The sequence below is a fragment of the Periplaneta americana genome, chromosome 3 (assembly GCF_040183065.1).
Source record: "Periplaneta americana isolate PAMFEO1 chromosome 3, P.americana_PAMFEO1_priV1, whole genome shotgun sequence".
Taxonomy (NCBI): domain Eukaryota; kingdom Metazoa; phylum Arthropoda; class Insecta; order Blattodea; family Blattidae; genus Periplaneta; species Periplaneta americana.
In genome coordinates, this window is record NC_091119.1 from 26,230,392 (window position 1) to 26,244,456 (window position 14,065).

Below are 14,065 nucleotides of genomic sequence, written 5' to 3' on the forward strand. Positions count from 1 at the left end.
ATCGCTTTCTTGAAATTTTTGTTTGTATGTCTGTCTGTCTGGATGTTTGTTACCTTTTCACGCGATAATGGCTGAACCGATTTATATGAAAATTGGAATATGAATTAAGTTCGTTGTAACTTAGAATTTAGGCTATATGGCATTGAAAATATTTTATTTAAAAGGGGGGTTATAAGGGGGCTTGAATTAAATAAATCAAAATATCGCCCTTATTATTAATTTTCATAAAAAATATTACATAACAAAAGTTTGTTTAAAAATAATTTCCGATAAGCTTTATTCCATGAAAAATTTTGATAGGACTGATATTTAATGAGATAAATGAGTTTGAAAATTACAATAACAATGCAATCTAAGGCGGTGTAATGAAATAAAAAACAAATGACTTCGTCTATAAGGGGCCTTGGACAACAACAATCGAAAGCTATGAAACATAGCCTACAGAGAATGTTTCTGTGTTTGTATGAAGTAATATCGGATGCTAAATTAATCGATTTGTATAATTAATTATTAATTCACCATTGGAAAGTGTAGTTTCTCTAGATGGACATATTGCTATAATGTTATTACAGTAACTTCTGAGTGAATCGAGGACAGGTAAGATTAAAATAGCTTCTTATGCACAGAAAACTCGACAGGCATTCGTTTCCTGTATTTCCTAAAATAATTTTTATGACCAAATGAGCGGTCCCTGGATCAAAGTGATCGCATTTTAATTTTTTTAATACAATTTAAATTAAGTAACATAATAAACGATTTAACCTTCTATCAAACACGAATGTTCCCTGACTCAAATGTCCTATTTTAATTATGTAATTACTTTATATTTATTTGTAACGGGTGCAGCGGAGCGCACGGGTACGGCTAGTTATACATAAAGCTTTACCCTTATTCGTTTTTTATTTATTCATTAAAGACATCAGATAAAAGAATTTGAGTGACCACAAGGGTCCTGAATACAATAAACACGTACAATATAATGTGATGTGATACATTAAAGAAAAAAGAAAGTTAATTGTTGAAGGCAAATATATAAATGGATTAATTGAAATAGAGATGTTGGCTTACCGACAGATGTACCGGATGCAATGCTATATGCACCTCGAAATTTGAGAGGATTTGAAATTTTTAAAGCACAGTGGGAAGCTTTTCTCCAACATCTTAATGTTTGCAGATTATTAGTTAAAGAAGACAACCCTTATATTAATCAAACTAGGAACCTTCAAGCCGAAATTACTGACATCCTTCGCCACTTACCAATTAATGTCAACGATATTGGAACCATTAATCCACGTAACATCCGTAAACAACGTCGTGTCACTTCTTATAATCAGTGGAGCGCTTTACCTGGGAAAGGTAAAGGAATTACATTCTACTCTCACTGGAAAAAGGTAACACGGATTAGCAATAAGAAAGGTCTGTCTATTGGCCAATGGACCGAGGCCATTAAAATGAGCACCAATTTAATCGCAGTAGATCTCTCCCCGGTAGAAGCCTTAGCAATATCCATTGCGGGAGATGCAATGAGAATGAAACTTTACCTCACGTGCTAGGTTTCTGCCCTCAGGACGAATTACTGCGAATTGACAGACAACATAGTCCACTCAATAACTGCTAACAGATTAAGGGAACATGGTGAATACGATGTATATGAGGAAGTTCAATGTCTTTCTACGGAAAGATCTACGTGGCGTGCTGACGTAATAATTGACCGAGATAAAGAAAAACTGGTCTCATTCTTGACCCAACTGTAAGGTTCGAAATTAATGAAGATCAACCAAAGCAGGTACATGAAGAGAAACGCGCTATTTACCTTCCATGCTGTGATGATCTCATCATAAATATAATATTCAAGATTAGAATGTCATTGGACTTATGCTTGGTGCGCGAGGAACAATTCCCAAATTTACATTGGAGATCCTCAGAAAATTAAAGGTTCCTGAAAAGACTCTTCAGACAATTGCATCAACCATTTTAAAATCTTCATTGAACATCAATCACCATCTCTAATCATCTTTATAATATTCAATGTTTATTATTTATTTTCAATAAATTTTTATCGTTTTGATACTACCACATCTTATCGCAGAATATTATTTTTTTTAAATTCCATTATGTATTTTTTTAACATTAATTTACTTTTTTTTGTTCATTTGAATTGATTAGGATGCCGATATTTAAAATCCATACAATAGCCGTCCAAATCTTGGATTTTAAATAAATTAAATACATATTTAAAATAATCCATATATATATATATATCGAAATGATAGCCGTCCAAATCTTGGATTTTAAGTATCGGCATCCTAATCAATTCAAATGAATAAAAAAATTAAATTAATGTTCAAAAAATACATAATGAAATTTTAAAAAAATAATATATATATATATATATATATATATATATATATACTGTATATATTTTGAATTTTATTCAGCTTCCTCCAAGTGAAGGCTGCCTAGAAGACAAAGACAACAAGAATCCTTGATAATATTCATTTCTCACTCTAGTTTATTAAACCGTGTCGGACTGTAAAGAAAACAACTATCGCAATGTCCATATTTTGTATGTTATACTATATTATAGTATCACAGTCTAGTATATGGGCTATTCCATATTATGAAATCGATCAGTAAAAAACATCGCATTTTTTTATACTCTAATTTTTTCCCTATTTCTACAAGGTACTGAGGAGAGTACATTTTCAAAAATATACTATCGAAAGTCAAACGGTTTTCGTATTGTTGAGCGACAAATTTAGCGTATTTTATAAAAAACAAGCCTCTTTCAGCGCTCAGAACTCTGGAACCATTTATTGCAGAACATTGAACGAGAGCTTATTTTGAAGCTGACATTTAGTAGATTATGTTAAAAAGTAATCCTTATTTTTATTGTACACAGAGAGACAGATAATCTGATTTTACTTACTTTTAGGCTTTTTGACCATTTGTAAAAATGTAAAAAAATATTTTGAAAAAACCTTGCATTATTAAGAGGGATTCGGCATTGTTTGCTTACTGGTATGGCAAGCCTGGACTTGAACGGCGCAGTACCGCACGCACTGGCCGAGAGCTGAAGATAAGCGAGCGTTGGGCGTCATTTTACTCCTGTGTTTATAAAAATTTGTGATAAAGCTAGCCCAGCTATGCGCTACTAGACGAAACATCACGTGTTTGTCTCCTGGCCTTGCTTATCTCGGCTAGCTCCCGTCTCACATTCAGCTGGTTAGTTCACGCGCGTACTATTTATTTTCTTTATTTGATATTTTCAATACTTTCTTATCAACGGTGCACCAGTAAAAATATGTGTTTATTTGTACTTTCAATGCGGAATCTAACTATATATTTTAAAAATATTTTTTCCTAAGCAAAGGCGTCTTAATGAAGAAAAATCTAAATTTCTCCATTTCCATATAAAGTAAGAAAATCTGTTTATATGTCAATATAAACTTTAATTTCTCAGCATCAAAATAAACCATGATTTTGATCATTGGGTGAAAGAGTTTCGGAGCTACAACAGTTTAAAGTTGCTAATTTTATGAAAATACGATAAATTTAAATATTTTTAATTTAAACACTATGAAGTTCTGATGCCTCAAACTTTGCACAAAGCATTGTATCAGAGTTCTCTACGTACAAAAAAAAGTTTCATTGTATTTAGAAATTGTAAGGCCAATTTTCTCTATATTTCGGTCTTTTTGAGATGGAATATATAGCCACGAAGCTTGAGTTGATGAGGCGATAGTAGCGATGCTAGTGGTTAGCAACTATCTATGGATGCATATTTCCTACGTAATGAGCTTCGTGACTGTATATAGGTCTACTAGACTGTGATAGTATTGTGAAATTTGGGCTAAATTTAATTTTCCTACCAAATTTTTTCTATTGTTCTATTAAAATTATAGAATATAGCCTATTAACCTGTTGTATCCTATAGGGTACTTTGTGAATTTAAGGATTAATGAAGACTTCAAATGTGTAAGAAAATAATATAGGGTGTAATTTTAAACAATTTGTCACATTCTATACAGAGTGTTCTAAAAAAAAGGATCCAATATTTAGAGACGAGATAGTACGCATCAAAACAAGAAGTGAAAGTCCTACAAACATGATTCCTAAAATTAATATCTTCTGAGATATTAACAAATATTTACCATCACTGTAAAAGCAGCATATCTCCTATACTGTGAACTCTTTGGCAAGAAACAATTGAGGAAACAGAATGCAGCCCCTTGTCACTGTGAATCAGACAGCATATCTTTGTTTGTGTTTGTATCAAGAGGATGCTTGAGTAGATGACAGTACGCTAGAGTTCATAATCGTACTATTGTACGTAAACTGATTCTACACTACAATAATTATTACTATACCAGTCGGGTAAGTTAGTTTCGATCTGTTGAATCGGACCATGTTTTATCGTAACAGTAACATGGATCCAAAAATTAATATCTTCCGAGAAATGAACGAAATGTTTACCATCACTGTGAGAGCAGCATATCTTCTGCTGTGAGCTCTTTGGCAAGAAACAAAACATGCTCCTATTCAACAGATACGAAACTAATATCTAGTACTCATGTTATAGGACCTTTATTTCTTGTTGTAATGCATATTAAATCCTCTCTAAATACTGTAACTTTTCTTCAGAACATTCTGTACACAAAAATAACTTTTCTTTCTGAAGCACTGGTATAGTATTACTATATTTATCTCCAACAAATGTTGTATAGATTTATCTATGGTAAAACTGAGACTTATGAAGTTACATTCATTTGTATTCTGTGTACATTAATTAGCCCGCACAATATTTATTTCTGTATACTCGAAAATCAGTTCACAAAAATCCCTGACTGATAGAAGAAATGTAGGCTAAAGGTTCGTAATATTGTGATAGTTCTTTTTGAGAAATTATTTTTTTTTTTACAATTTTACTGAAAAGAGGAAGATCGGTTTTTTGCGTCAACGTAGTAAGGCATTGTTCGTGGACACGTTTCTGCACAAAACCAGTCCTTCTCTCGCTCAGTAAAATTGTAATAAATTCTCAAAAAGAACTATCACAGTATTGATAACCTTTACCATATTCCAGTGATGTCAATGCAAGCGCATTTTTCTGACCTTGACGTCGTGCGCGGGCAGCAAGCGCTGAGTATGGAAAGAGGAAGGGTTGTGTATATGAATAAGCAGCCTGTTGGATTAAGAAAACAGTGGTGCACAAACTTCAAACGGAACGTGGAATTTTATGTCGTTATTTTTATACGGCTTCTTTCTGTTTAATATTATCTATATTGTCTGCAAAACAAAAGTACTAACACTGATTTCTTAATATTGCACTTGTGTTTTAAATCTTAATAACATAATAGAGAGTTAAGAAGGAATATTCACTTAAATTCCATAGTAGTATAATATCATACTGTATTAAGTGGATGAAACACATCATTCATAAAGAAAGTGATATTCCAAAGAATGAGATTGAGTATGACATGATAAGTTGGAATTTATATTGATGGTATGTTTAGCCTTACAAAAGTAATCAATAAACTAATCAAAACAATATTACAGTACAAAGCAAAGTTACCTAGGTACTGTATCTGTTTTAAGTGTAACTAATATTAGGCCTACATAACAAAACTCTTATCGCATTATGCTTTTAAGGTGATATTTGTGAGCAACTTCGTATCATGAGAATATTAAATTATTTTCTCGAAATCTGCTAAAGCTATAGAGCTGACATTTTTACAACACATGGGCACGTATCTTTTGCTTATGATGTAACAGTAGTTTCATTTCCTTACAAACAATTTCCATGCGAATATTTTCAAAATTTTCAATACACTATCTTCAGTAATACGTATATACGGTATATTAGATTTACGAAAACATTCTGTAAGGCTACTAAATAAATGGGCTTATACCTGAAAATTTCACTTTTCTATACGAAAACTTGAGAAAATATTTCTTTTGAATAAAAAATCAAACTTGTGAAAAATGAGCATTAAAATTAAAATTTACATTCTTATAATGCACTTATACTTCTCAGGCAAATCTAAAAATTAACATGTATACAATTTTAATAACTTCTCTTACCTTTATCTATTGAATCAGTGCTGGCCATCCCTGAATATAGCTCGACCAAGCGGCATATACCACCTCTTTCGTCTGTCTCTTTGCTTTCCGCTTTAAAGCGCTCAGGCTCTCCTGGGCTCTAAAGCGCGCGCTTGCTCCTGTGGGCATCAATTGACATGCCTGCCCTATTCGTTTATTTAAATGCATAGTAAAACACGACTGATAATAAATGATTTTAACTCCCCTGACAAAAAAAGTTATGTTGATTTTGTTGGTAAGTGTTTCTGTTTATATTTACAGTTTGATGCTGTTTACAAGAAATGGAGGAAGGTGAACGAGACAACATTCCCAGTAGTGTCACCTCGTTACTGAATACAGATTTATTGCAAAGTTTGGCATTTCAAGAAGAAAGAAGCACTGCAGTGTCTATAGTTGGTCATGTTATCGAACGCGCTCTTCCGGAGGGTGAGAACTACGTAAGTCTCATCCACAGACTGAAGCTGGTGTATACCAAGGACGACAGCTTACAACACGAAACTCTTTCGTTCATTATAAAGAGTGTTCCTCAGTCAGCATCAATGCCAAAAGTGATCAAGTTTCTTCTTGAAAGGGGTGTTTTCTCACGAGAAATTCACATGTATAATGTTACATTGCCTGCCTTGTCTACTTTCTTGGAGACCCTAACTCAGAAACTTCCGTGGCCTCGTTCATTCCAATGTTCTGAGAAAGATGTCTTGATTATGGAAGATTTAAATGCATCGGGTTACAAGATGGTGAATAGACGTGATGGTCTTCTAGATCTTAAACACTGCAGAGTTGCTCTCAAGTCTTTAGCTACTTTCCACGCAGCATCACTGGCGCTTTACTACCGCCATCCAGAAAGTATGGAGAATCTCAAAGAAATTTTATATGTAGAAGAGAGCAGAGAAGTTCTAGAACAACATGCATGTTCAAGATTAATTGCTCAAGCACGTGTTGTTGCAAAGTCCAGGGACTTGAAACGATTTGAAGATAAACTTCGGCGGTTTTCTGAAAGAGCAGTGGATTTTATAATTAAAGTTATGGGTTCGAAGGAAGACTCGTTTCGTGTACTGAATCATGGAGACTGCTGGATAAACAACATGATGTTTAAGTATGATTCGAACACAGGAGAGATTGTTGATATGAAGTTTGTGGATTTCCAAGCTAGTCGTTTCGCGTCTCCAGTGTTAGACTTGCTGTCCTTCTTCTACGCAAGCACCTGCGAGGATGTCCGACTTCATCACATGGATCATCTCGTGCAGGAGTACCACGAGGATCTGTGCTTGACTCTCAGCGCTCTGGACTGTGATGCTCACGTGTTTCCTCTAGAAAAACTGAGGAGGGAGATGGAAGACAAAGCTATGTATGGCTTGTACGCGGCCTGCACTATAATTAGTGCGGTCCTGGTCGAGCCAGATAAAGTGGTGCACACAAAGTCTGTAAAAATGGCTGACGAGATTGACGAAAGGGAAACGGCGTATTCAGATCCAGCTTATCAACAATCTCTACGAAAAGTTCTTCTACATTTTGAGAAGAAAGGAGTACTTTAATAATGATGATGATGATAATAATAATAATAATAATAATAATGAGCTTCACCATAATTCTTATCATTATCATGACGCTCTATGTAGTTTTTTTATCCATTTTGAGAAAAGATAAACCCTTAAATCCTAGTCACTATAATAATAACAGTAATGATAATAATAATAATAATAATAATAATAATAATAATAATAATAATGTTAATGATAATAATTGGAGCTAGAATCTTAGGTAAATAAATATTTTATTTATAGAATAATAGAAACTCGTAATTGTGTTTTAAGTCTCGTACTAGTTCACCTGAGCATATATTTTAAATTTTATTTCATAGTGAACCTAAATCGTTGGTCCTGATCTGCATATATTAAAAAAGCACATTAATATTTCCGTTTATAGTGAACCCTCACTTCGGTTATGGTGAACCTAAAACTGGAACTTTCCCATGAAAATGTAATCTTAAAATGGCCAAAATGGTAATTTAAGAAACTCTTTGTCCTATAAACTTCCAAGAATATGTTCAGAACAAAATCTCAAACCTTCTACTTCTTAAGTGCACTGAAAGACAAAGGATTCATTCAGCTTCTTGGGCAGTTTGAAATATGTTAAAGGAAATAGTGTACGCAGTGAGGGTTAAAGGGAGGATTAATTCTGATTCTTTTAAAGCAGGTTATTAGAAGAATAGGAAAAGAAAGTGTTTCCTTTTGTAAACGGGAGTAGAGTGATGACCAAAGTGTAAATACAAGAAGGATTGCAGTATAATGATCCTCAACCCTTCTTCCCGCATCTTTGTAAAAGTGAACCCAGGGAAATTCCAAGGCCGAGTACACAGTAGCATACCTGTAGTGGGAAAAGGTGCGAAATCGGTCAGTGCCTGCTACCTACATGGTCAGATTAGATTCAAATTTCGAACTGTGAACATCAGGATGTCGAAGCGTAAAGTGTTTAAGTTGGAAGATAATGCGAACATTAGTACTGATATTGAATGTGGTCTGACCCAAACGGACATTAATACTGTATGTATAGCAAAGTCAGTAATATAAACACAGACACTTCGGATATAGTGAACGAAATATGCTGGTCCGAAGAGGTTCACTATAACCGAAGTTAACTTTAATGTAAGTACATATTTCCAAATATTCACATAAAATTATGTTTTCATATAATTTTCGACACAAGTCCCATTTCAGGTTAATCATCACACGAATGTCCAATGCAGTTGCTTAGATGTGACAGCTGGCAACTATTTCTAGGAATTGTCTATCTGTGGAACTGCAGTTTGCTCTCTCACCACAAGCGATAAGAGCTGTCACCAATAAAAAAATTGTACTGTAACCAACGCACATAAAGAATGATGTGTCATTTAGGATTGCCTTGTAAGTTAACATAATGCTGATTCAGAAAGCAATTATAATTTCATAAACATCATCTGCCTCTGTTTTCCTTTCCAATCATCACCTAGTCGCTGATTGGCTCTCCGTTTTCCATCCGCTAATCAGCTCCTAGCTCCTCGGCTGACTACTCCTCCCCAGCACTATAAATAAGGAGCAATATATCCCCCTAATTACTAGTTAACCCTGAAGACGAGGAAGATGAACATCCTCGAAACGTCGAGGGATCCCCAACTCGTTACCTGGCTGGAAGCCCGAGAACGTTTCGAATTATCACTCGCCAGGAAAGCTTCAATAGTTATTTTACTTAAAGGTTTCATATTACCAACATAAAGAGGCATTATACAAAATTACATTGTCACGTATATTTTGCCATTGTATTAATGCTGATTAAGTAAAAAGCGTTGCCGAATATGAGTGTCTGATTTTATAAAACTTTGAAACTTTGCAAAGAATCCTAAATAGGAAAAATTTCTCAGATTAAAAAATTTCCCGCAAAATTCACTACAATTCAAGATATTTACTCCTTAGATCATTTTGTGCTAGGTTTATTTCAATGTTATTAAAAAATTTCCCGCAAAATTCACTACAATTCAAAATATCCACTCCTTAGGTCAGTTTGTGCTAGGTTTATTTCAATGTTATTAAAAATTCCTGCAAAATTCACTACAATTGAAAATATCCACTACTTAGGTCATTTTGTGCTAGGTTTATTTCAATGTTATTAAACAATTTTCCGCAAAAATTCACTACAATTCAAAATATTACTCCTTAGGTCATTTTGTGCTAGGTTTAATTCAATGTTATTAAAAAATTTTCCGCAAAATTCACTACAAATCAAAATATCTACTCCTTAGGTCATTTTGTGCTAGGTTTATTTCAATGTTATTAAAAAATTTCCCGCAAAATTCACTACAATTCAATATACCTACTCCTTAGGTCATTTTGTGCTAGATTTATTTCAATGTTATTAAAAAATTTCCCGCAAAATTCACTACAATTCAAAGTATCCACTCCTTAGGTCATTTTGTGCTAGGTTTATTTCAATGTTATTAAAAAATTTCCCGAAAAATTCACTACAAATCAAAATATCTACTCCTTAGGTCATTTTGTGCTAGGTTTATTTCAATGTTATTAAAAATTTCCCGCAAAATTCACTACAATTCAAAATATCTACTCCTTAGGTCATTTTGTGCTAGGTTTAATTCAATGTTATTAAAAAATTTCCCGCAAAATTCACTACAATTCAAAATATCCACTCCTTAGGTCATTTTGTGCTAGGTTTATTTCAATGTTGTTAAACAATTTTCCGCAAAATTCACTACAATTCAAAATATCTACTCCTTAGGTCATTTTGTGCTAGGTTTAATTCAATGTTATTTAAAAAGTTCCCGCAAAATTCACTACAAATCAAAGTATCTACTCCTTAGGTCATTTTGTGCTAGGTTTATTTCAATGTAATTAAAAAAATTCCCGCAAAATTCACTACAATTCAAAATATCCACTCCTTAGGTCATTTTGTGCTAGATTTATTTCAATGTTATTAAATTTTCCGTAAAATTCACTACAATTCAAAATATCCACTCCTTAGGTCATTTTGTGCTAGGTTTATTTCAATATTATTAAACAATTTTCCGCAAAATTTACTACAATTCAAAGTATCTTCTCCTTAGGTCATTTTGTGCTAGTTTTAATTCAATGTTATTAAAAAATTTCCCGCAAAATTCACTACAAATCAAAATATCTACTCCTTAGTTCATTTTGTGCTAGGTTTATTTCAATGTTATTAAACAATTTCCCGCAAAATTCACTACAATTCAAAATACCTACTCCTTAGGTCATTTTGTGCTAGATTTATTTCAAAGTTATTAAAAAATTTCCCGCAAAATTCACTACAATTCAAAATATCCCCTCCTTAGGTCATTTTGTGCTAGGTTTATTTCAATGTTATTAAAAAATTTCCGGCAAAATTCACAATTCAAAATACCTACTCCTTAGGTCATTTTGTGCTAGATTTATTTCAATGTAATTAAAAAAATTCCCGCAAAATTCACTACAATTCAAAATATCCACTCCTTAGGTCATTTTGTGCTAGGTTTATTTCAATGTTATTAAAAAACTTCCCGCAAAATTCACTACAAATCAAAATATCTACTCCTTAGGTCATTTTGTGCTAGGTTTATTTCAATGTTATTAAAAAATTTCCCGCAAAATTCACTACAATTCAAAATATCTACTCCTTAGGTCATTTTGTGCTAGGTTTAATTCAATGTTATTAAAAAATTTCCCGCAAAATTCACTACAAATCAAAATATCTACTCCTTAGGTCATTTTGTGCTAGGTTTATTCAATGTTATTAAAAAATATCCGGCAAAATTCACAATTCAAAATACCTACTCCTTAGGTCATTTTGTGCTAGATTTATTTCAATGTTATTAAAAAATTTTCCGCAAAATTCACTACAATTCAAAATATCCACTCCTTAGGTCATTTTGTGCTAGGTTTATTTCAATGTTATTAAAAAATTTCCCGCAAAATTCACTACAAATCAAAATATCTATACTTCTTAGGTCATTTTGTGCTAGGTTTATTTCAATGTTATTAAAAAATTTGCATCTACTCCTTAGGTAATTTTGTGCTTGGTTTATTTCAATGTTCGACTCGACATTTATATGTGAGCAATTTCTTTAAAAAATGAAACACGTTAAATGTAAAGCACGCTCCCGATTGACCAACATTCATTTGAGTAATTACAAATTGTACTATATGATGTAAAACCAGATTTCACTTCACTAATTAAAACATCGGAATTAACTGATGAGTAATTTTAAATCCGTCAAAAGGATGCTAAGACATCATATTATAGTTCGGTTACTTATTTCCAGACTATACGAGCGAGATTCAATCTTCTCCTTCCCCCAGCCTACTGCTTTTTACTACCTCTCGTCTTGCAATGCGGGCTGCGTTTCATATGACGTCACCTATGTTGACGTACTGCCGACCCCTGTTCTACGACATTATAATATTTTCTCCTTATAATACTAATGAAGTGTATATACAACGTAGAATAAATGAAAAACAAAGAAAAATTGGAATTAATGAATATCTTTACAAAATTATTACTGAAACAGCGTATGATCGCCTTAAATATTCGGCAACTTCTCCGACATACTGTCTGAGTGGGTAGCAGCAAAATCAGGGGATTTTTAATAACAAGAATACACAGCGTGGATTTTCATGCAACAATCATTTTCATTCCACTAAATATACTGTAGTATATACATACTATATATTATTCTGAAACACTGCAAAAGTGAAAATGTACTAAATTTAGACACACATAAAACACAAACAAACAACACATCCTCAACACTCAATTGAATTTCAGAACACACTCCCTTTTCGACACAATTACGAAAAGAACCCACCACATCAAGAAACAAGCGCTGGCACTCACTAGGACTCAGAGAATGATGCAAACAACATCGGAACTATTGAATCAGGTAACGTAAGACCAAAATTTATAATGTTAACGCAGTGATGTCATTTATTTTTGCACGATCGTGTTTTTGCTATATTTACAGGTAATGTTGTCAGGCCTTGAAAGCTAGATTTCCCACATAGAAACTTGTTACTAGGGAAAATATTCTTCAAAACATAAAACTATACTAAAATGACCCATTACAATTCACTTACTGTTACTTAGTTACTATTACAGTATCTTTTGCGAATGCTTTGGAATAATATTGCTCTAAATTTTCAATGCAAAATATATTGTATTTGCAATGTTTAAAATATGATCGTGCAAAAAATGTTGTACAATCCACGTTTGTGAAGTGCATTACAAAATCTCGGAAATTGAAAAACTCGCTGCTCGTTTTTTAAACTTTTTCCTCGATTTTATAAAAAGCACTTTCCAACCTTGCATCGTAATATCACAGTCTAGTATATACAGTTACGAAGCTCAATATGTAGTAAATATGCATCATAGATAGTTGCTAACCACTAGGATCGCTTCTATCGCCTCATTACAGACAATGGTGAAAATTAGTCAAGTCTCACCACTACACATTATGGGGTTCCTCAAGGCTCAATAATTGGTCCTCTATTATTTTTAATACCAATAAATGACCTTCCAGAATTCATTAAAGCAATAACAATTATGTATGCAGATGACACTACTTTCCTATGTTCTTCCTCTGCTCTAAATCAATTACATGCTCTCAACAACGACACTCTATCACAGATGGCTTTATGGTTTGAATCTAATGGTTTCTTGCTTACTCAAGAAAAAACCATCAACTTAACTTTCAGCCTAAACTATCTAATAAATAAGGACACCAGACTTAACTACACAAAATTTCTGGGACTTTTTATAGACTCCAGTTTAAAATGGGATACGCACATCGAATACATATGCACAAAGCTATCAAGAGTTTTATATTTGGTAAAGAAATTAACTACTTCAGTTTCTCAAAATTATTTAAGATGTGCCTACTTTTCTTTCTTTCAGTCGATAATTCGATATGCCCTAATTTTCTAGGGAAATGGAACCGAAATTGGAAGCGTGTTGATTTTACAAAAGAAGACGTTTAGGATTTTACGTAAATCAAACTATCTGGAACATTGTCGGCCACTTTTCAGACAATCACGGATTTTAACAATCATAAATTTGTATATATATATATGATCTAGTACTTTACACTCGACAAAATATCGACAATTACTCATTAGTGGCCAATATACATGATCATGAAATTATAAATAGTGAACAAATTAATATTCCATATTGTAGATTACACAAGAGCAACACAAACCTTTTAATTATGGGGATAAAATTATATAATAAGCTTCCAAGTCAATATTATAAATTACCAATCAATAGCTTCAAAACTAGATTTTACAATTGGTTATTAAATAATCCTTTTTATTCTGTTGCTGAGTTTTTCAACACAAATTTGTATGAAATTGTATTTTAATAAATACGTTTAATTGCAATTTAGTTAGTTTTCTTCAATTTAAAAGTTTCAAATTATTTTATGTTTTCATTG

General features: G+C 32.8%; 2 protein-coding genes across 5 annotated transcripts in view; one reads left to right on the top strand and one right to left on the bottom strand.

Moving 5' to 3' along the window:
* Positions 1-7,990, top strand: part of LOC138695708 (uncharacterized) — a 22,048-nt gene extending 14,058 nt beyond the window's left edge. The window contains exons 3-4 of the mRNA XM_069819823.1: positions 1,175-1,356; positions 6,364-7,990. Coding sequence (XP_069675924.1) covers positions 1,175-1,356; positions 6,364-7,631 — 1,450 coding nt within the window. The 3' untranslated portion in view covers positions 7,632-7,990. The remainder of the gene's footprint in view (positions 1-1,174; positions 1,357-6,363) is intronic.
* Positions 1-14,065, bottom strand: part of LOC138695868 (metabotropic glutamate receptor 1-like) — a 1,249,477-nt gene that overhangs the window by 124,051 nt on the left and 1,111,361 nt on the right. The window lies entirely within an intron of this gene.